Source organism: Panthera leo, chromosome F3, assembly GCF_018350215.1.
Source record: "Panthera leo isolate Ple1 chromosome F3, P.leo_Ple1_pat1.1, whole genome shotgun sequence".
In the NCBI taxonomy this organism is placed as follows: Eukaryota; Metazoa; Chordata; class Mammalia; order Carnivora; family Felidae; genus Panthera; species Panthera leo.
This window is the reverse complement of record NC_056696.1, coordinates 36,760,757-36,785,167: the sequence shown is the minus strand read 5'-3', so window position 1 is coordinate 36,785,167 and position 24,411 is coordinate 36,760,757. Positions and strand designations below refer to the sequence as shown.

At 42.3% G+C, this 24,411-nt stretch overlaps 1 protein-coding gene across 1 annotated transcript in view; it reads right to left on the bottom strand.

Annotated features, from left to right (window-relative positions):
* Positions 1 to 1,886: 1,886 nt before the first annotated feature.
* CRB1 (crumbs cell polarity complex component 1) overlaps positions 1,887 to 24,411 on the bottom strand; it is a 132,174-nt gene continuing 109,649 nt past the window's right edge. Inside the window, exon 11 of the mRNA XM_042925945.1 lies at positions 1,887 to 2,668. Within this exon, the coding sequence (XP_042781879.1) occupies positions 2,453 to 2,668 (216 nt within the window). The 3' untranslated portion in view covers positions 1,887 to 2,452. The remainder of the gene's footprint in view (positions 2,669 to 24,411) is intronic.

Sequence of the window (24,411 nt, the reverse complement as noted above, 5' to 3'; positions counted from 1 at the left end):
CTACTTTTTTTTCCTTTAAGCAAGAACTCTTTTTATCCTTCCCATGTAAACCTCTATTAAGAAGTTGTTCAATTGTCTCTAATGTTTATTTATTTTCGAGAGAGACAGAGACAGAATGTGAGTGGGTTAGGGACAGAGAGAGAGGGAGACACAGAATCCAAAGCAGATTCCAGGCTCTGAGCTGTCACAGCCCGACGCGGGCTTGAACTCATGAGCTGTGAGATCATGACCTGAGCCAAAGTCAGATGCTCAACCGACTGAGCCACTCTGGGATTTTCTGGTACCAGGTACAAATTTGTACACCAGTCATTCATTATTTGTTCATTTATGCAGAAAATATTTATGGTGTTCTAGGCCTGTTCTAGGTAGAGTATGCTGCAGTGAAATTAAAAAAAAAAAACAAAAAACAAAACTTTTTGTCATCATGTAATTTAAATTCTAGTCAGGGGAAATAGCAAAAAAATATGTGATTTGTTGTGATAAAGCAGAGGTCAGGGAGATGAGGGGAAATGATCAAAAGAAACAGGGGTGCCTGGGGGCTCTGTCGGTTAAGTGCCTGACTCTTGGTTTTAGCTCAGATCATGATCTCACGGTCATAAGATCGAGTCCTGAATCAAGCCCCATATCAGGCTCTGCACTGGATGTCAAGCCTGCCTAAGATTCTCTCTCTCCCTCTCCCTCTTCCCCTTCCCTGCTTGAGAGCAGGCACATGCTCTCTCGAAAGAAAGAAAGAAAGAAAGAGAAAAAAGAGAAAAGCTGGACAGTGAGGTAAGAGGCAAATCAAGAAGAAATGGTGTCTTGTTGGGTGGAAAGTACTTGAAGACAATGACAATTGTTTCAAAGGTTGCTGAGAGCTCAGGTGAGCAAGGACTAAGGAGGGGCCACCGTATTTGGCAATGTGGCCGTCATCAGCGGCCCCCCTGACGTGAACTATTTCATGGAGGGGGGTGCAGGCAAAAGCCAAATTAGTCTGAGTTCAAGAGAGAATGAGGCGAAAGGAAGGAGAGGCAGAGAGTATAGAAAACTCTTTTGGGGATATTTTGCTAAAAGAAATGGGGAGGAATAGGATGGTAACTGAAGTGGGCTGCAGGAGAGAATTTTATATAATAGGAAATATGACAGCATGTTTGGTGCTACAGGAATGATCCAGCTCAGTGGAAAAACATGACGTGGAAGAGAGAGGGGCAATTTCTGGAATGATGCCCTTCAGTGGTTGAGAAGGATGGATTGCTCTAGAGCAGATTTTAAAGTATTCATGTTATTAAATTTTTTGAGCATATACCATACCCCAGATAAATATATATATATGGAAATAAACATGTTTACTATAACTTTTATTTATATGCTATTTTACTACATACAAACTGTTATCTATATGCTACTTTAATGTTTTAATTTCAAAACATACATAAAATTCTAACCAAATCGTCGGGGAAAAATATATAGAGAAATAAAAGGCCTGGTATTTTCCCTCCATACCCCACAGATAGTCTTACACACGTACCCCTTAAAGTGCATACACCTCACTTTGGGGTTCTTTCTTACCTGTAGACAATGTCACTATTTGACGCTGACTCTGACTTATCAAAGAACAGTTGGAAGGAAAAAGCTTGATCTTTTAGGTTTGAGAATTCGTGTTTTCCTCTTGTTTTCTGTCTAGGGAAGTGTGTTGACCTTCAGCTATCCCTTATAGAGAGCCATGACTTCAAAAGTAATGCTTGATATGATCTAGTTAAAAGATCTAATTCACAAGAGGATTCTTCAAATGCACCTTGAGGCTACTTTGTGTCACGTGTATATCACAAAATGCAAAAAAAAAAAAAAAAAAAAAAAAAAAAACAACCCAAAAAACAAACAAACAACTCAGAAAGGAGATTAGCCACATTTCCATTTTTATTAGCTGATGTTGGGTCACTTTTTAAACATAGGTTATTCCCATGGCTTTCTTGAACCCATGATTAAAGGGGAAAAGTATACATCTCATCGTAGGTATACATACAACTAAAATCTTTCACCATAGGATAGGAAGATTGACAAATGTATTTTGTAGTTTTCGTGTTAAAAAAAATGCGGTTTCCAGCTAATGAGCAAACTAAGGAAGGTGTCCCCAGGATGTAAGGGGTAAAAAGTTTAAGTGATAGGCACTTAACTATCCAGACACTAAGTGACTGGAGCTTTTCCCAGAAGACACTGCTCTGGAAGAAACTTTTGCTAATTATGAGGCTGAGATCACTGGCACGAAAACATTGCTCTGTCACTGGCTAATATAATAAAACAATGATGTCAGGTTGAGCCACCATGAAAGGCTTTAAGGAGGCCAGAGGAATCTTTCCCACTGTTTCAATGAGACCCCAGTTGTAAATTGATATGTTCAGGTATGTCGGAAAGACGCTCAGATACAGTCATCACGTTCACGAGTGTGTAGATCTCTTTCTCGAGAAGACAGATGCTCCTAAATCAGCCTCTCCACTGCAGGGGGTGGCATCATGCTCCACATTTCCACTCGAGAGCCTTCCTTTTCCTGACGGCTGGGGCTGTAGGTTCCCTGAGTTGCCCTTTTGTTGGAGGCAATAACGGAAGCGACCACCGCCAGAAAGAGGATCAACAACAAGGCTGACGTCACTGAGCCGACGGCGGTGAAAATGTCCGAGACCAGGTCATCTGCCAACTGGAAGGATTGAAATAATTGTGATGTGAATGATAGAGAAGAGGTAAGTGTTCAGAGTGATGGAACCACCCTGGAATGAAAACCAACGAGAATGCTGGTGCCACTCAGTTCTGTAAAAAGACCAAGGTACTAAAGGGAAGTCAGATTTTCTTATTCCCAGGTCCTGTGAAAATGACTATATATGTAACACCTAAGGTCTAGAGTCAGAAAGTGTGGCATGAAATACCTCCTCTATTTATTCTGCTTCTTAATGTCTGTGACTGAGATCATTCGTAGGACATCAAAGGCAAAAGATACCCACACGTATATTTGTAGTCATTCTATAGCTATACAAACATTCATAGTATCTTCCCTCCCTTGCCAGAAGCTCTGGTTTCGGATCGAAGGAATAGTTGTTTCACAGCCTTTTTGGGGAAAAGAAGCAAATTAAATCAGTTGGGTCTCATGGGAAAGACCCCGAGACAGAGGAGGAACTGCGATGTGCTAGTCTTGCAGGCAGTTACCAGTCGTCACTTTGATTTGGATTCGATGTGACAATTGAATGGTTGTAAAAACACATGAGCTCGATGTGGAACCAAACACCTAGAAACAGAAAACTGCGCGTAGAGCCCTGTCAGGAGGAGCTGGGTCCGGGGCTCTCGGGGGTGTTACTTGTACACAGGGGTGTGTTTAATGTTCATTCCACTGTGTTTGCCAAACACTTTTTAGCAGTCGGTAACCCGAGGCTGTGATTTAGTTGCAGAGCAATATGACGGGTAGGAAGCAGTCACTAGATGAATTTTTTAACTGATTTTCAAAGAAATATGCCTGTCAGTAAAAGCAGCGTTACACAAGTTTAGCTTTTCATTTAGCTTTCTCTGTGACCCACTGTAACCCCCACCCCGTTACCAGACCAAGCTACTGTTATATATGGAGCCTTTGTTTATTTGAACCTCCTGGGGAATTTTAAATATCTTCAGTCTTCTTAGCCTTTTTTGGTTCACTGTGCCTGAGTTTCAACTATCATACAACTAATATAATATTGTACATCTTCACAGTGTTGTCTTAGCTGTACTGAATGTCATTCCTGCTCAAATGGGGTTCACTAGCCCGTTTGTTCATTCAACAATATTTATGGACCATCTACTGTGAACCTTTTATTGAGCTAGGAAATAAAAATACAAAGAGAATTCGAAGTTTGGGATCTGGAGCTCAGGTTCTGGTGATGGGAGAAGGCAAGGGGACACACACACACACACACACACACATATGCACAAATGCTCAACAAATGCTCATAATACAATATAAATACAGATTATGATAGTGTCATAAATGAACTCTATTGGGGTGTAGTTGGAGGAATATTGGAATGAAGCATGTGATTATGCTTTGAAAGGTGAGAAGGCATTCAAATATTTGAAGCAGGAAATTCTGCTTGGACAAAACAATTTGAAATAAGAAGGGCAAAGGGACATAAAAGTCCTTAGAGTTTGGGGCAAGGGTAAGAAATCCCATGTGACCAAAGATATTGTCCAAGAATGTGTGTTTGAATTGGGAAAAGATTTTAAAGTTGGTAAGAGATAGAACTATAAGGTAGGTTAATCTTACAAGAAACTTAAGTTTCTTGTCAGTGGGGGGTGGGGGGCCACCGAAGGAGTTTAAGCAGTAGAATGATGTGATCCGATCCGTGTTTTATTAATCTGGTTCTGGTTACAGGGTGATGGATGGTCACGGTGACGGTGGGGGAGAAGATGGAGATAGACAAAATAGGAGTGTATCTTATAAGTCATGACAAGCCATGACCTAGGTCTAAATTTACCAACGGAATGAGAATTGAAGGAGAAGAATGGTTGAGGGAGACTTTCGAGGTAGAGTGGCTCCCTCTTAGATTGTGCAAGGCCAGGCAGCAGCAGAGGAGTGATAAGGATGGCTGAGGATTCCACATTGGATGGTTGCGTGGATGGGAGATCCTCAACTGTGACGGGGTACACAGGAGAACAGTTTTGTGCAGGAAGACTATGAGTTCAGTTTGAAAAAGCTAGTTTTGGTGCCTGGCAAACATTCAGGCATGTGGTGCTAACAGATACAAACAATCCCTCTCCTCTTTCCACTTTTCACATTGCTCCAGAAAAAACTCTGGGTTATAAGAGCTTAGGAGTAAAGTCTAAAGAGAATTCAAAACCACAGACGTCTAGTTTTGTTATGGTTGTTTTTAAATTCTTTTTTTAACATTTATTTATTTTTGAGAGACAGAGTGTGAGCGGGGGAGGGGCAGAAAGAGAGGGAGACACAGAATCCGAAGCAGGCTCCAGGCTCCAGGCTCCCAGTTGTCAGCACAGAGCCCGCATGGGGCATAGAACCCACAAACTGGGAGACCTGAGCCGATGTGACGCTTAACACCGGAGCCACCCAAGCACCCCCAGAAGCCTAGTTTTTGAGCAAAATAGTTTACCTCCACTACAGGGCAAGTTCTCCTGCCATACTGTGTGGCCATCCTTTTGTGAGTCCTTACAGCTTGTGTCTGCAAAGATAACCATGTGCTGGGAAACATGACTAGAGCCATAGACTTGGCCTTGAAAGGTCAAAAGTCTGAGAAAGAACCCAACCAGCAAAAACCCTTGGTATTATGTAGGGAACTTGAGATAATGTCCACTCTTGTTCCTAGATGTTGGCTTAATCTTAATCTGTCCGGTAAATTGTGTCATCTTCAGGAGGAAATGACTGCGCTCCTGCACAAGTGAGTTGGGAGTGTCTACACCCAAGCAGAGAAGAGACAAGGCTTTTGGTTTGCTTCTCTTGTATGAACTTTTCTGGGCCCTTCTCATTCACCCCAAGTCTGATTACACTGGGGAAGCGAAAGCAACCGAGATCCTCTCATCTGCTGCCTTGCAGGGAAAGAGGGGGAGGGAATTATGGGGCGTAGCCTGAGGCCTTGTGAGAACCACAGTTCTGGCTGAACCAGAGGGCTGATCTACCTCACATACCTTGTGACCCACAAGGAAGCAAAGACCCTTGTCCACAGTGGCTTCACTGTTCTCAGAAATGTAAGAACGCAAGCACAAATTCAAGGCTTGAGATGCCTGTCACCACCTGCTACGGGACGCATGGTTAAGGCTCCAGCTTAGAGAGGCATGTCCCGCGCTTAAGGCTCAGTGTGTGTGAACACTCGCCAGTCACTTCGCCTCTCAGAGACTCATCTGCACCACCTATAAAATTGGAGATTATATGTCAAAGGGTGGGAATAAGGAAAGAAACTGAATGCGAAAGACACAAAGCATGGCCTATGGTAAGTTCTCAACACATAAAAATAAGAGTGGCCTTTCCTATGTCATTTATCAACCTCGCCGGTTCTATGTACTTGTCAAAGGTAAACCAGCACTCCGCAGTACCTTGCAGTACGGCCAAGGGAGCCAACCTACAAACCTAATATTGCAATTCCAAGCTCCGGATAAAGGTTTTGATGAAACAGTTCGCCTAACTATATCAAATAGAGCATGTCATTAAGCTTTGGAATAAAGCTGAATGAGTAGGGTTTTGAAATTGCCTCTTGAGGGCCCTTTGCTTTTGAATTCCCATGGTTGAAAGGCCCTTTTTTGCCCAGCTATTCTTCAACTGTGCTTAAAATATACAGCCCTGCAATGGATCTTTTGATAACTGAGGCTGCTGTGACTGACACACGAGCTGACGGGGGCCTCCAGGTGCCGGCCTGTCCTGAAAAGCAGCACGGATGTCAGGCCAGACCTGCCCCGGTGGGCTGTGCTCTCACACCGCACCTGTGAAAAACCTTGTTCTGAAAAGACCTACCCCTAATTAATTACACATTTCATGGAAGGTTCTTTGGTTAATGACATGATGCAATCTGTATTCAGTGATCATGTTAATATCCTTTTTAAATGTATATATGTGATAATTTAAACTGGAATTACTTTATATTCTGTATTTGCAGAATCAAATAAAGAAGTGTTCTTTTTTTTTTTTTTTCTTTTTCTTCCCCCAAAGAGGATTCATTCTGAAACACTGACTGGTTGTGGCCTACATATGACCCAAGGCAAGGTGACACTCTGGAATTCTAAGGTGAAACTGCCAAACCTTATTTTGATTCTTCCCACTGGAGAGTATGCTGGAATATGCTGGAACCATACGTTTTTGGCTTTTGTGTGTGTTTTTTTTTAATTCTTGAAAAGGAATTTAATACTGTGTTTCTTCTGAAGTAAGACCAGACACAACAGGAACTTGTTAACAAACCAAAATGGGTTTAAATGCAGTGTGGCCACTGGTGTGACATACATCTATATGCTAAGTGTCCCCACCTGTAGAGTGGGGACAGGAATTACCAGGTCTCCGAATTGTTTTGTACTGTAGCATTCAGGCACGCAGAGGGCGGCTCACAGGGCGTGGACACAGAAGGAGAACTCATTCTTTGTGGGGAATCTTATTTATTATTACCCAGAGTGACCCTTCCCAGGCTGGTTTTCCTGGTCCTGCTCGGGTTTTAGGACTCCTCCCGTCCACAAACCGTTGTGAAATGTCAGCACCCAGGCCGAGCTCCGGGGTGCTGATGGGGAGCCGGCAGAAGGCTGTGCGATCTGGCCCATCGGGATCCACTGGGCCCTCACTGATTGCTGAACAGCTCACCTAATTTTGAAAACACAAAATGAGCTGGCCTGCCTGGAAAGAGTAAGAAATGAGACCATTTCTGTCCTCAGCCTCAGGATCTGCCTGTCACAATATTTAGGGCTGGTGAGAGCATTTGGAAGAATGTGAGAACAATACACACATTGGAAGGAGCCTGGGAAAAAGATGAAGCATTCTAGAATTTCCCAGAGAAACTCAACCTCACATTTCCAAGCGAAAACATTAAAGCTTTGACTTCAAGTGAGGACAGTCAAGGACCGATGTGACAGTTACCACCTGTTCAAACTTCTTTCTCTCAGGCCTGGGTTTCATAAAAATCAGCAAAAGTAGGTTTGTGGTTAAACAGTGGTGATGCTTGCAGCTTAAAACTGGCTCCTGGAAAACACTATAGGGGTGCGAACTGCTTCAAATCCTTTCTGGAACTCGATTATATAGATTATGTAAACATACATGGAGACAATTTAAGATAGGAAATTAAAATGTTTGAACGTGCCTGTTGGATCATGGGTTACATTCCAGCTTCAATATGTGAGTTTTTGAAACTGGTTTGTGGTGTGTGTTACATGAGTAGCCAAGTAAGACCATTATGTAATATTATGAGAATCTGTGATTAATGTAAAAATAACTTTAAAGATGTGTTTTTTTAAAAGCCAGTTATAATAGTTATCTCCTATCTATATAGCCAAAGCAAAGTGAGGACATGTCTTTAACTCTCATCCCACAAATTCACACACACACAAAAGAGAGAGAGAGAGAGAGAGAGAAAGAAAGAAGAACATTCCATATGTAAGACTGAGGAGAGCAGTTCCTATTAAATATTATTGCAACAAGTAGGTCTTCAATTTGGTGGATGTGAGAAACCTCCCACACAGACTTGAGTCCTTGAACTTTATCACTTATCAGGGAAATGCTAGAAACAGTCATTTCCATAGTAATATTGAATATATGCCAGAACTCTGTTTTTAAAATTAAACTCGCTGCAGCAGCCAATTTTCAACCATAAATACACGCACTGTCCACTTTACAGTTGTAAGGGGGGAAATAGGGTCCTGGAAAAGCCAAGAGAGGACTTAGAAAGTGTCCTGGAACAATGAGGGGGTGATTCAGTCAGACGCTCCTTTCCCTGAATAAAAGGCTTAGTGATTGAAGAAAGTGTAGACATCACAGAGTGACTGACCTTTCCCTCAAAGTGGCAAGCAGGCAGGTGGCAGGGCACCGAGGAGGGGCAGAGTGTCCAAACTGCAAGCCGAGTAGCATTTTTCCCCTTGGCATTGCCCTGTCTCCTCTGCTCTGCTGCTCCCAGAAACACTCATGTTCTCCCTGGGATTGCTGGGGACAGAACAATGGTGAGCCCCAGCTCCCTCCGAGGACTGTGGAAGATTGCACTTGGTGTTTGAAGCCCCTCACTAGAGAAAGGAATCCTGTATAAGGTCTTTCTCATTAATTCTCAGCAAGTAATCACACTCCTTTTGGACCATACTGATTGGAGGTGTCACCAGAGTCTGGGGATGGAAAAACCAGGCTGAGAGGAGAGTTCAGCCAACCACAGCACTGGAAGGTGCTATCCTGGGAACATTCCCAAGTGATTTCCATACCCAGTCCGTTGAAAAGTCTGGAGTAGCTACTGTGGAAATTCGGTGTGGATACAGGGGAGATAAATGAGAAACCGGAACTGGATCCAGCATAAGGCTGCACGTTCGATGTTCTAGCTCTACCTGAAACCATCAACGTCTTTTATGCCTTAGCCCAAGCACAGCACGGGTCCTCCTGTGGACCTTTAGAGAAAGAGCTCAATTTTTCTGAGCTGTGAAATGCGCTGTGACATTGATCACAAAAGGACATATTTGTTCCTGCATTCAACAAATAATTATCAAGCACGTACTCTGTACAAACACAATGCTAGTGAGAAATACACAGGTGGATGAAACTCTGGCCTTGCTGGTTGAGGCACGGGGTCTCTAATTCTTGCTCTGATGTCTCAAACCTCTTTCTTGCTTAAGACGTCAGATTTTAGGCAGGGGCAGAGAGGCAGTTGTAAGTTTGGAGACATTGCTTTCATATTTTTCTCTCCTTAGGCGGGTGGCATAAGTAATAGAATTGTTTTTCTAGGAACACAGGCTTTAAGAATAACACTTCTCTCTCCCTCCCTCTCTCTCTCTCTCTCTCTCTCTCTCTCTCTGTCTCATACAAGAACTAAATCCCAACAGCCCAAAGTCAAGGTTTTATTGTGTTTTTTTGTAAGTTTATTGTTTACAGATAACAGCTACCATTTCTGCCGGCCCTGGGTCAGGGGTTTCCCAGATGTGCACACAGAAACCATTTTAATTCTCTTAACAGCCCAACTTGTGTGTGTGTGGGTGGGGGGAGGTGATCATTTCCCGTCACTTTCTCAGGGAGGCCTTCCCCATCACCCTCTATTTGCAATCGGCTTTATTTCTCTCCATCACATAATGCCTTGTGACATCTAGGTAGTTCATGCGTGTCTCCCTCACTAGAGTGGAAGCTCCATCAAGGTGCACGTGCTTGTCTTCTTTGCTCCCATCTGTCTCCCTAGTGCCTGGAACAGAGTGTGTCCCACAGAGACACTGCAATGAGTGCCATTTGACAGAAGGGAGTTAAAAGCTGAAGAGCTTGTCCAGCTGCACGCAGTGAGCTGGAGATTTTGTCTGCACAGAACCTCTCCCTCTTGGGGTTCTTACCAAATGCAAACCTTAGCATGTGTCTGACTGAGGAACTGAAGGGGCCCGCTCTCACACTCCCGCTAGAGGGTAGGTACCATCCCTGGGGTGCTAGTGGCCAACACTGGTGGGGCAGATAAGGAGTGACAGAACCCAGGAGCCAGGTGGGCATGAAGCCAGATATTGGACACCATTCCTTTTTGTGAAATTAGCCACAATCTGTTTTTACCTTTTCCTGCCTCTTAGAGCCAGGATGAAATTATCATCCGGGGGCACAAGCAGGGGCCGTTACAGAGGATTTAAAATAAAAATCCAACCAGCAGCCAGTTATCCTTTTGGACACATGAAACGTTCTTTTTGTCTCTGTCACGTGAACCACTGGACTTTATCCTGGCCTATTTTTGGTCTCAGTCAAACTGAGTGGACAGTCACATTCGCCTTCCCTTTTTCTTCTGTTTCTTTCTTCATTCCAGAAAGCAGTGGCTGTTAACTACGGACTCAGCATGTAAATCACACAGTGTCATGAGCTGCTAACATTTACAGTTTTTCAGTCCCGATGCACTTGAGTGCTGCGTCAGTCCACACCCAGACCTGCTCAGAACCAAGTCCCCTACTGCTCTATTTCTCTTTTCTGCATCCCCAGTCACAGCTTGGTTAATACCCTAATTTTCTTTTACCTGGGCAACTAAACTGTCCTCTAGCCATGGCGTTCCCCCCCCCCCCACCTACAATCTACATCATCCAGCCAGCCCTATAAACAATAAATAATCAATCAATCAATCAATCAATCACCTTGCTTAGCTGCCTTGGAAACCGATGGAAGTTTACTGCAGCAAACCTAGCCAGTGTCAAACCTAAGTGGCTAAGTTTTAAGTCAAAGTCCTTTATTAACTTCCCCTGTCTCCTCGTGAAGGACATCATCAGTTACAGCCTAACTAGCACCCTGCATTCTGCCCAGCAACGCTCTCTACCCCTTCGCAACTAGGAATCGTCTGCTCCTGCCAATGCCGCATCTTCATGTTGAGGCGTGCCATCTATCCAATCCCACTTCTCTTTTTATTTTATTCACTTATTTTCAAAGTTTACTTATTTATTTTGAGAAAGAGAGAGTGAGAGAGCGAGCGGGTGCACGAGCGGGGGAGGGGCAGAGAGAGGGGGAGAATTCCAAACGGGCTCCATGCTGTCAGCGAGGAGCCCGAGGCTGGGCTCGGTCTCAAGAACCACACAGTGAGATCATGACCTGAGCCACAATCAAGAGTCGGATGCTCAACTGACTGAGCCACCCCAGTGCCCCCTACTTCTCTTTTTAGAACACCACTGGAAGTTTCTCTGCTAGTTGCAAAGCCTCCCGAGGAAGCCCATGTGTCTCTACTCCCAGAGTCTCTTACATAGCAACACCCAGGCTCACCATACATGTGAGGAGAGCTGTACCTGGGCCCACACGGCATGTAGCATGCACTTGAATGTGCTATCGCTCGTGGTGGGTTAGGCCACATTCCACACCTCCCCTTAGGACTGTAAGGAATGAGTATCTATTTCCTCAGCAACTTTTCAATAATACAAAGTACAATGCTTTGCACAAAGGGGCTGATCAATTGTTACTGACTCCCACACTTGTAATGCTTATTGCTCTGTTTAACGCATTATTAAATTCTTTTCAGTCAGTCATAGGAAGAGTTCTATATAACAGCCCAGAAAGTTTACTGGTAGTGAAATTCATTCCCTCATTTTTTCATGCATTCATTCACTCACTCAAATAAGTTTTACTGAATGCTTTCAAAGTTTCAGGACCGTAGGTCCTGGACATAAGGGATTCAAAGGTGTAGTTATTGTCTTTAAAAACCCACTATTTAGTGGTAGTGCCTGGGGCTTGGGGTAGCTATATAAGCAACCACAGTTCCATAAGAGAGGTGTTATGTTACAGGTGAGTACAGGGAAAAGAAAACGGGGAAGGAAGTAGACTCCATGATGTCCCTCAAGTTTCTCAAAGGAAGTCAACGGGAGAATAAGGTAAAGAAAGTGTTTAAGGCAGAAGGAAACGCCATGATCCAGTGGTAGGGAGAACAAGAAGCATGGCTGGGGAGCTAGGACATTTCCTGCTTCCCTGGGGAGATTTAGGGAGGGCTAAGTGCTTATGCAGAGCCACACATGGGAGCAAAAGAGAATGAGGAGTAGCAGCTCATTTGTCAGGAAAGTCTTTACCCAACCTGGGCATGGAACCCCCCCTACACACCATTCCACGAAACTGTATTTCCTCTCCCTCTGTGGAGTTAGGAGCCAGAATCACATTAGCAGTGTCATGTGTTTTCTCTGCTGGTTCTTCCCTAGCACATATGACTTGTACCCCCTTATTAAAAATGTATCAGCTTCGGGGCACCTGGGTGGCTCAGTCGGTTGAGTGACCAACTTCGGCTCAAGGCATGATCTCACGGTTGGTGAGTTCGAAACCCACAATCAGGCTCGCTGCTGTCTGCCTGTCAGTGCAAAGCCCACTTCCGATCCTCTGTCCCCCTCTCTCTGCCCCTCCCCCACTTGCGCTCTCCCAAAAATACATACATATTTTTAAAAACTATCAGCTTCAAATGTCTAATTCTCTATTTTTATGCCAAGAGACCTTTACCAACCTGGGGTTTGTAAGGCAGAAAAATATTTCAGTTTCTTTATACCCCATCTCTGCCATCGTGCAGTTTTTATTTATTTATTTTTAATTTTTTAACATTTATTTATTATTGAGAGACAGAGAGAGACAGAGCAGATCGTGCATAGTTTTTAGAAGGTGATGGGGCTCCTGGGTGGCGCAGTCGGTTAAACGTCCGACTTCAGCCAGGTCACGATCTCGCAGTCTGTGAGTTCGAGCCCCGCGTCAGGCTCTGGGCTGATGGCTCGGAGCCTGGAGCCTGTTTCCGATTCTGTGTCTCCCTCTCTCTCTCTCCTCCCCCGTTCATGCTCTGTCTCTCTCTGTCCCCAAAATAAATAAAAAACGTTGAAAAAAAAATTAAAAAAAAAAAAAAAAGGTGATCGATAAATATGCTAATTGATTTTATACGTCATTTCAAAACCAAGAGAATAGCAAATGAGTTAAATGGCAGATGGACTTTTGAGGCTCAAAGATACTAAAAAGACATGACAACTAGCAACTAAAGGCAATTGTTTGCGTCCTGAATTAAAAAAAAAAAAAGCCTATAGAAGACTTTATTGAGACAATTGGAGAAACCTGAACATGGGATGATAACTTTCTTGGATGTGATACCAGGATTGTGGTTGTAGAAGGAAGTCTTTTTCTTTGGAGATAGTTGCCGAAATATTTAGTGATAGTGTATTACAACCTATCTTTCTAAAGTCTGCAACCTACTTTCTAAATAGACAAAAAAAAAAAAAAAAAAAATGTGTGTGTATACACAGAGAGGTAAACAAAGATAGCCAAATGTTAAAAAAAAAAAAAAAAAAAAAACTGGTGAAGCTGGGTGAAGGGTATACATGTGCTCATTATACTATTTTTTTTCTGATTTTCTTTAGGTTTCAATTTCTCCTACCCGCACCCCCCCCCAAAAAAAACCCCTCTTGGAACAAGAATATTTTAAAGTCATTCCTCCAAACCCCAAATTTGTAGATCTTGCTTCTTCCACTGTCCCTTCCTCTCCTGTTCCAGATCTTGTTGATCTCTCTCTTCTCTATGCATTTATTACCCAGTAAATCTTGCTCCCAGTGATGGTCTTATCTCCCCTACTAGACACTAAGATATTCATGGATTACATCAAATGTTAGTTTCCTCATACATCTGGCCCTAGCCCTGCTTCCAGTACCTCGCACAGTGCCAGGCACACGGTGGGTGTTCATGGACCTCCCCACGATCCCCTGGCATCCTCCTTCCTGACCTAAAAGCTGTATTTTGGCTCTTTTCTCTATCAGAGTTCTTCCTTCTTTCCAACTGTCTTCAGTTGGTCAGAAAGCTGCTATTAATTCACTCACATTCACATTATGCAGGAAAAAGAGTGCCGAATCCCTGACATCCTTCTGGCTTATCACATCCCCTGTTGGCAAAGGTAATCGAGTCCGTGTCATCGTATTTATAGCCCCCAAATCAAAACCAGTTGCCAAAGTAATGAAGGCCTATTGGTTTGTGTTGACTTAATCCATGTCATAGGAGCTGTAGGAGCATATAAGGATAATTTGACCAGCAAAAGGAAAGCCATAAAAATGATCAAAAAGCCAACAGATATGCTGAGAACACCAAGCTTATTTTACTGAGGATTTATGGCCAACTTATCAGAAAATTATTTGGCCCAAGTCTACATTCAAGTAAGTCCCTCAGTAATTCAGCAAAGATTCCAGCCTCAGGAAAAAAAAATCGCCTCCTATAATGAGATGCCCCAGTCACCCCTAACTGGCAGCACATGTAGTTTAATTTTCAACAGTTGTGAGACTGCAGTAAATCCAGCTTTGGAATACCTAGTTCCACTTACGCCTCGGACCTGCACCGAATTAGCAGAGCAGGAAGGCCCGGCTGCACCATCCCTCCTGACATACCTGCACGAGTGTTTATTAGTCAAATAGAACCGAAATGTCCGACATCCCCCAGATGGGCAGCCGGGCCAGCTCCTGCTGTGTCCCGGCAGAAGTGGATGCCAAATCACCAGGCTCTGCCACACTGTCAGCTGTGTCCCAGGCCCGACTCTGGAGGTTGTATTTTATTGACCAAACTAAAATTGGCTTCCCCTCGTGTAGGTGATAAAGTGTGGCTTGAAGTCACCCATGGAAAATATATTACTTTAACTTGGACAGCTTGTCATTGAGGTCCTTGTTTATATAATCTATTGTGCCATTTACTCTATTCTTATTTTAAAAAGCAAACGCAGAAATAAAAACCCTTTCTTCCAGTGTTTCATTGATGGATGTCTACACCCTGCACCTTCTCTTAAATAATCTCAGAAGTAGCAATTTCGATTGTCATTGTCTGTTTACATCAAATTATTGGACTTTCAGTTTCAAAGTCTGTCTTGTGTAAGATGAAAAACACAGAGCATGCTTTAATGGGAGTCCTTTCACTGCACGGCCTTCTCTGTCCAAAATAGTTTGAGACTTGGTATGTCTAAATAGAGACAGATCCTGCAAAACCGAGATTGGTCAGATCCCAAGTGAACATTACTAAAATTTATGAGCTGGTGGCAACTTAAAACACCAAGGTATCTTACAACCAGCAAAGATAGGAATCTTCAAAGTGTGAGGATGTATGTTAAAACAGTTATTTAGTTTCAGAAATAAAGAATCCTTTCAGGAGTCAGGCTTTCAAATTCCAAATAAGCCATTTGGTAAAAGTCTATAGGTTTTTAAATTGGCAAGATTAAAACACACACACACACACACACACACACACACACACACAGAGAAAAACCTTATGTTTCACTTTGTTAACAGTTCACCTAAATGTCCAAGAACACAACACAACTGGGGAAAAGGATATGTTTACATTAGTATGAGGAATATAAAGCAATCTTTTTTGGAGGGACAGAAATAAGGTCTAACGCCATTTTCCTATTAGTTTAAAAATATCGCCAAACTAAAATTACCCTATCTCCAGGTGTAAATTTAGCACAGAATTTAACAGCTTATTATAAAATTAGATCAGACAATGTAGCTGAGATGGTTATATTATGTCTTTGGATCTCTAAGTATATACATAATTATAATATTAATAATGTCTGCATTATCTTTTGAAATAATAGTTTAGGAGATCCTTGCCGAGAAAAGACAGGACTTAGAAGTATTCTGTTCCTTTCCTACAAAAGGTTCAAACGACAAATCACATGAAGATTCTTCTCCTTTTGCCACTGACTGATTTTTAGTGATTTTTTTTAGTATTTTAGTAAAAAAAGATCAGATTTTCTGTGTCCTACCCAGTTCATAGGCCTCTTTAAGAAGAAATGACATAACCATAACCCAGTTAAAGCGTTTGATTATATTTTACTTCCATAATTTGCTATTAATATTCTAAAACTGTAAAGGTTTTTTTTTCCAGGATAATCTTTGCAGATTACTGCATTTTTCTCATATTCTGTGACATATGGACACTGGAATTACATACATTTTTTTCCCTGGGTTTTGAAGTAATTGCTAAAAGAATATTCCTCTTATTAACTCAAATAATCTGAATCAAAGGGAAATTTTGTTTTCTAAACTCCCAAAGAGACTTAGAACTGAGAATTCAAACTATAAATGAAGCTTCTTCAACCTTGTGATGCAGTGCATCTCTTTCTTCTTTTTCCCATACCACAGAATAGCACTTCTCTCCCCCTTTACAAAAAAAAAAAAATATTTCCCTTGGGTCTGTAACTTTTCTATTCAATCTACCATTTAGATTAGTTGTCCTCAGGGATGTGACTGTGTGAAGAGCCTCAGGAAGAAAACCGTGATTAGTCACTAGGCTTGAAGAACCCTCCCCAATTCTGTTTACAAGAACGGATGCCAATTCTCCAAACGTGCTCAGTACTCATGTTCTTTTCTGGGTCATTCTGCTTGCACAGCACAGATTAAACACACAGCCTCGGTATTTTCAGTGTTGTAAGGAGACGCATTTACATTCCACTGACAGCGCCCGGTGTAAAAGGAAGCCATCTGCTGCGATTTAACAACACGAGGAGGAGCAGCCACAAGTTGGGGAAGAGAAAAGGAGTCACAACATAGCTCCACTCAGCAAGCACTCCTCCTCGTGTGGGAGACCCGAAGACAAGCCACCTCCATGTTAGAAGGTGTCTTTATTCTTAAGTGGGTCATAGAAGTCGGTCCTCTATCAAATGGTTTCATTGTATCTTTTACTGACATTTGTTTGGTACTATTTTTTAGGGCTCTTTTCCTAGTTCCAGGAACCTAGAATAAATACATAATTCTACCGCGTGGATAGCAACCAGGTCTTGGATTATTTGTGCGTTCCACCCGAGCAATCGATCTTCTCGATACCTAGTTCATTTTCCACAATGGGATTACCTATAAAATACTTGGGATCTAGAATGTGGTACATGGAGGGGGGGGGAGGGTGAGGGGGAAGGAAAAGTAATTAAAATCAGAGGATTTAATATGTTCCTGGCATTTTACATGCATCTCATCTTAAATCTTCACAGAAATCTAACAATGCCGAGATGATTTCCCTTATTTAAATTTTTTAATGTTTATTTCTGAGAGAGAGAGACAACGCATGAGCAGGGGAGGGGCAGAGAGAGAGGGAGACGCAGAATCTGAAGCAGGCTCCAGGCTCTGAGCTGTCAGCACAGAGCCCGACATGGGGCTCAAACTCACGAACCATGGGATCATGACCTGAACCGAAGCCGGACACTCAACCGACTGAGCCACCCAGGTGCCCCGATGATTTCCCTCATTCAAAAGATGATTTAAGCAATTTGTCCAAAGTCACACAGCTAGCAAGCAGCGGATCTGGCATCCAAACTGTCAGACCTTGTTCAGGGATGCACAGATGCATCCTAGGTCGAGTGCTGTACAGATGCAACCTCCAATCTACCCTCAATTTCCACTGTGGTACCTTTAGTTGGCATATTTACACACAGAGAGTAGAATAATAATGGTTATTTTATCTTCCAGGTCTCTTACTATGTATAATGCATATATAAGCAGCCATGCGCCCCTGCTTTTCAAAGTTTAATTTTGCTTTTCTTTGAAGACTTTGCATGTGAAAATAAGCCTCAACAGGTGGAGGACTTTGTTTGTGAGCTCTAGGAAGGGGCCTAGCACACAGTAGGTGTCTGGGAGGTAAGCTGTATCTATAAACAGTGCCTGCACAGACCCTGAAAAAATCAGCAGGAGAACAAAGAAAAGGACCCATAATTCACAACTCTCAGTCCTATGCTTTTAACACCCCAGCATGTCCATGAAGAAGTAAACTAACAAAACAATACAGAAAATCTCCCAGGGTTGCGGCTTGTATAAAGCAGCCATGTGCTACCCTCCAGTTCCAACACAATGTTATCAGGCGATGATTAAGAAGGTAGCTGTTTCAGTGCTTCACAGGGTCAGGAATCAAGGTATCAAGCCAACAACTCCCTTTTAGGGGCAGCACTTAGATTGCAGCCATGTATTGCTTCCAACTGTAAATATTAACGGTTGGGAAAAGAAAAAGATCTTCATTGGCTCTGGGCTGCCTGAGCTCAGCATATTACACGGCATTATCTGCTGAGATGTAGATAATTGTACTTCTTGTTAACAAGTTTCCATGTATTTTCAACTCCATCAGCAGGTTCTTGAATCAATGCCTAGATTAGGTTTGACTAACATCAGCACAATTTGACTTTGATAGAAAGTTTGAAATTTATGCATAATTAAAAATTATACATCCATTTGCTAACTTCCAAGTAAAAGCAGCTAATCCTTCTGGATGCCACAACATTTATACTTGGTTCTCAAAACACGTTGGTCCCCTTGCCTCTGACTGAATGAAGGAGTCCATAATGTTTTTAAGACACTGCGGAACATTTAGCAGCAGAGTAAGGGAACCTTTCACATTTCACCCATTGCCTAAGGATTTAAGGTTCCCACAAGCATGGGAGAACTGGAGAGTTGTTTTTACACTGCTTCTGAGACACTAAGTTTCAAAACTATTTTATGGGAGTTCTTATTTTTTGTAGATATAAAAATGGCCTCAACATTATTTATATGAAAACATGCCCACATATTTCACTATATATAAAGCATTATTTATAGTCCCTGAATTCAATAAATGCCAGTCGATGAAGATGGTGAAACACTAGTCCCTGAAATGCACTTAAGCTGTCTCATTGCAATGGCAACATTACCACCCATATAAAAAGTCTGATGCAAAAAGGTTATCCAACACCATCACTAGAAAATCAAGGAAGGCAGAGTTGTATATGTATAAAATGTTACAAAATCTAACTACTTTTATTTGTAAGAACACACTTTTATTTTGGATAGAAAGATTCTAATTGGCATATTCTCTGCCATGGATGTCTACAATTCATGGCATACTATACTTCTGCTTTAATGTATAATTTCAAGATCAATACCGTTCTATATTTGGAAAAGTATATGCAAACAGAATATATTGTCTTTCTCTCCTCTGTCAACTTCAAGGGTCATGACATATCATATGTGCTCAAATTTTTTTGAGCCAACCCGATAAATTAAATGGTATAAAATAAATAAATGTGACACGAATGCAAAACAAATGCAAAAACAGACCCCTCAACACAAACGATGAGCGGCTCGTGATCTATCCAGGTGATAATCGGTATATTCGCCAGGCAGAGAGGAGAGCTCTATCTAGATCCATGCATTAAGCCCAATCTGGCTCACGCTTGGAACTAAAATGGTAGTAGCAACTTGTGATTCTGATTCCAATCTGTGTTCCCGGGAATGAATAAATCAGTGAACAAATCCTTAAAAGAGAATTGAACCAAGGCTGGTGTCCTTGGGATGTCCTGCTCTGGTCAACTGCGTTCTGTAAGTCAGTATGCAACACACAGCCTACGCTTCTCTCACAGAGTATTTTCTCCTAACAGGTAGCCACTCAGACGTTTTGCCCTCATGTATATGCACCTTCATGGTTCTCATAATGCATCCGGGTTCTTCACATGGCAGAATGCCTCTTTACAAAGGTGCACATTTTCTCGCTCCAAGGAGCAGTGGCCTGTAGTCCCCAGCCATGGCAGGGATTCTGTGAAATACACCACCATTTCTGTCTCAAGGCAGAGGACAAATTAGACACAGTTCTACAGAACCTGTACCTCTTCAGCTCACCCCACCAGGTTGAATGTGAAGCTCTCTGCTATTACTTAAAGTTTGCAAATAAATATTTAATTCAAGGTGCTTATGTTGGTTTCTGTAATTCAAGAGCATTTATAATGGTGATTAAGTGGCAATGGAGCTATATTGGCCCAAATGCACACAACCTTTCACCTCAAGAAGCAGCAAATTAGTATAATTTACATACTGCCAGCTGTTAATATCTTTAGCATCCACAGGACTTAATGGCAAAAATAAATAGATACCGGATCCTACTGGGGGCACAGAGCAGATTTATAGTCTCTTTCCTCATTTGCTCCCCAAGAACTATTCTTCAAAAGATTCCACAGAGTTCCCTGGGTATAACTGGTTTCATGAAAAACTTGTGTGTTTGTAAATCATTTGTAATGGTCCTTATTTTAACACTCATTTTATGATTAAGAAATATTAACATTTCTAAAATTTTCAGGTAGGGCAGTCTGCTCGAAAAAGGTCTCTTAAGTGTTTAGATTTTATAGATTAGGAAAGGAAATAAGATTGTGTATTAGAGAGAAAGATGAGGCTTTGGGTTTAGGAAACTGCATGACTCCTCTTTAGTTAATGATTCATTAATTTGTTTAGGCCTTAGTTTTTGTATCTGTGAATTGGAAATTACACCACTACCAGTGGTTAGGATTCAATGAGGCATCGCGCGCTGGGTACTTTTGGTCACTCTGAGAGAAGGCACAACAGGTAGCAGAAGAATCCTGGTCACCTGAGGCCTGAGCAGGGGGTTTCCCGTGCACTCGGCTGCTGACTCCCCGTGGGCAGTGAATGGGTCACTTTCAGTCTTCCGGCTTCCTTACCTTTAAAAATGGATTGCCTTAGTCGCAAAAATGTTCAGTCCACCTACTGCTAGGTATAGCGTGCATCTTCTGTGGATCTGCTCAGTGAGGCAGTGCTTTAGGTGAGTAAATGTATTTCTTGATTTTATATACTTAAGGACAATGAAAAAAATAACAGCATCAATATATTGCCCCAAAGACTCCTTTTCAGTGCTGTTGGACTAGGGAATCGGCTCCATTTTCAGTGAAGGGAGACTTAATCTGATTATACTTGAACCTCCTCAGACCAAAACATCACAGGCCTGAAAATCCTCAATTAATAAATAAGAACTTTAGAAGATTCAAATGAAGTTGGGAGGAAAAAAAGGCGCTTTAAAGCAAGACTTAGGAAAAAAACTATGCCTACAGAAAACTTTTAATAAGCAGAAACACAAAATTGGGCTAAAGCATATCTGTCTTTTTATAAACTAGTTTGAAAAAACAACCTCCACCACTGCCCCCCAAAATCTGCTCAAGGAAAACTCCCTGTCTGTACAGCATTATAAAGAAAAAAGAATTTCTAGAACAAGGAATAATTCGTATCCAATAGGGAAGAGTAAGTCTAAGAGAGCTTTCTTAGGGGAAAGCTTTCATTAATTAAGTAAAACCATCACTGAAGAAAGCTGCTTTTTTTTATGGTGCAAGGTCCCTTCTGGTGAGAAGGTGAGTGCCGACTCACATGCAATCCCAAATGATAGGAAATAGCTCAGAGGAAACCATGGTGCAGGCCGAACTCACAGGATTATGGGATGACTCTTCCTTTTCTGGCTGGATTTTAGCAGACACCTGGGTGATTTAATCTACAATCTAGCCCTACCCTTCATTCATCCAGTTTTATATCCCATTATTTCCCAGCACTGTCTCCCTGTTCTACTCTCTGTACTTCATGTAATCCAAGCTTTTTCCCACTAGCACATCTTTACTCATGACCTTTGTCTCTCTTGAATGCTCTCCCATTTTCTGTCCTCCAAATAATCTGTCCCATATTTCATGGGCTCTCTTCATTCCCATATGTTCCAGGAAAACTTCCCCTCTTATAACAGCTCATAGTCACCAAAATTATGTGAATTCCTACTGTGCTTTTCACTCAGGAACGACATTAGGGATTAATGGTCTCCACTATGTCTTATTTTTCCCTCTGAAACTAGATTGTAGTTTCCTTGAAATGATTACAGTTGGGATTATATATTACATTGACCTGATTCCCTGCTCTGGCCCTCTCTCCCTGTGCCCTACCCATTGTCAGACACGTTGTTGAAACAAATGTGTGGGCGGAGTGGTTACTTTGGGAAGATATTCTCCTTCTTACAGTTGCAGGGGATGGGTGGAAGGCGTTGACTCAGGCAGCTCTAGGCACCACCATGGGACTTGTGAAGACCGAACACTGCATTTCCTGTGGAGAGGCCCAGAATGTGGGCTCATCCCACAGGACAGTTATTGCAGGGAAGGTGGCTTAGCAAGAGGGTGAATTGGCAAGGAGGAGGTGGGAGTGGACAGCACAAATCCTTCAGGCTCGATTGAATTTCGAAAAGGGAGAACATTTGGAGATGTCTTTGTAAGGCTTTTCTTTTTTTTTTTTAATTTTTTTTTTAACGTTTATTTATTTTTGAGACAGAGAGAGACAGAGCTTGAGCGGGGGAGGGTCAGAGAGAGAGGGAGACACAGAATGTGAAACAGGCTCCAGGCTCTGAGCAGTCAGCACAGAGCCCGACGCGGGGCTCAAACTCACGGACCTCAAGATCGTGACCTGAGCCGAAGTTGGCTGCTCAACCGACTGAGCCACCCAGGAGCCGCTGTAAGGCTTTTCTGACAAGTGGTTTTATAAAAAAAAAAAAAAAAAAAAAAAAAAAAAAAAAGGTACGTTTTGGTCTCATTGATGCTGCTCTTGGGGAAAATACCATTTAATTCTGTCTACCTCCCTATGCTCCTGTGGCTGCCGCAGGGCTCTTTCTACTTATAAATTCTTCTAGCTCTTTCCTGGATCCTCCTTTTTCTCCTGGCATCACCTATTTTTCCTAAGCATATTTTCGCCTCTCATTGCTTAGGGCCTCTTCAACAATCTGGGTGATGTTGATTATCTTTTTGGGGCCAGTGCCATCAATTTCCTCCCATCTTTCCTATCTCCAAGCCTTGCTCACTGGTCCCTATGGAAGTATATGTCCTGACAGTGATTTTCCAGGTTTCCTTTTCAAATATAAAAACTCAGTTGTGTAAAGAACGAATAATCAACCAAAGCAGTGGACAATTATATACGTACTGTAATATTTATAGTAGGAATAAGAACCTGGGCATTCGGAGCTCTCTTTGCTAACAGGCACACGACTTTATCTGTGACTTAATTTCTTCAGTGAAAATCAATATAATTAACAATTTGGTAACAAACAATCAAACAAAACAAAACACCACAAAAACACATCAAGGGAAAATGTGTGTTTTGTTTTGCCAAGAAAATTGCTGCTTATTCTTTAAGACTTGGATCATGTATACTTTTTTAATGTTTATTTATTTATTTTGGGGGGGGGGGGGAAACGAACAGGAAAGGGGCAGAGAGAGAGAGAGAGAGAGAGGGAGAGAGAGAATCCCAAGCAAGCTCCACGCTGAGCCTGGCTCAGGGCTGGATCTCACAAGAGCAAGATCACATCCTGTGACGATATCAAGAGTTGGAGGCTTAACTGACTGAGCCACCGAGGAGCCCCTGAGGATCATATATCTTCTGTGTGAAACTTCTTTTCTCCCCACCTCTGGCAACACCAGAGTTTCTCTGTTTGTGCACACTACATACCGTTCATCCATCCATTTACTCCTTCAGTAAATACTGAAGCATCTGCTCTATCAGGCACTGAAATTACAAAGTTAAACGAGACATTCTGTCCACCTTTCTGTAGCTCCCAGGATGGAGGACAAGGTGACAAGTAAATAAAGACTTTTGCCGTATTGCTTACTGGTCAGAGGTACACATACCCCACCAATGTGAATTCATGTCCTTCAACTTCTGAACTGGATATTCTTGGGAAACGTGCTTGACCGCTCCCTGACTCTGTGCTCTCGTCAGTAACATGGAAAATACGATTTCCTAAGGGGACTTTGTGAATGATAAAGAAGACAATGTGTGTAATGACTTTAGCATAATGCCTGGCTCAGAGTGAGCCCTCCACAAGTATGAAGCGTTATGATAGAGGTGTACTTAGCATGGTGTAGAAACATGAAGACACTCCCAGCACTGACTGGGTAGGGGAGAGAAGCAAGGAATGCTTCCCTGGCGAGTTTTCAGAACATATACATTTGACCAGGCAAAGAGGAATGAAATAAGGATTTAAGGCTCCAAAAGAAATGAGCAACATATCCTTTAAAATGTCTTTTTTTCGGGGCTTCTGAACGGCTCAGTCGGCGAAGCACGTGACTCTGGATTTCAGCTCAGGTCACGATCTCATGGGTATGTGAGTTTGAGCCCCGCATCAGGCTTCATGTTGACAGTGCTGAGCTGCTTACTTAGGATTCTCTCTCTCTTCCTCTCTCCTTGCGTCCCCCTCCTCTTCTTCTCTCTCTTAATAAACTTAAGGAAAATAAATAAAATGTCATTTTTTCAAAATTCCAACAGTGGTGGGCTCTTACTTGCTTTAGAGAAGATGAATTAACAGGACATGATTTTAATAATTCAACTGCATCTATCTTTGAAGCGAAATGATGCTTCTCTTCTCAGTCGCTTAGATCTTGAGGGGCTCTGTCCATCTGATAGAATGTAATGCTCTTCTAAATGCAAAAAGGAAGTCAAATTAAATATATCCCTGCGGGCTGCTCTGAGAGCGTCCTTGGGTGTCCAGATGATTATGTTACAGGTGTG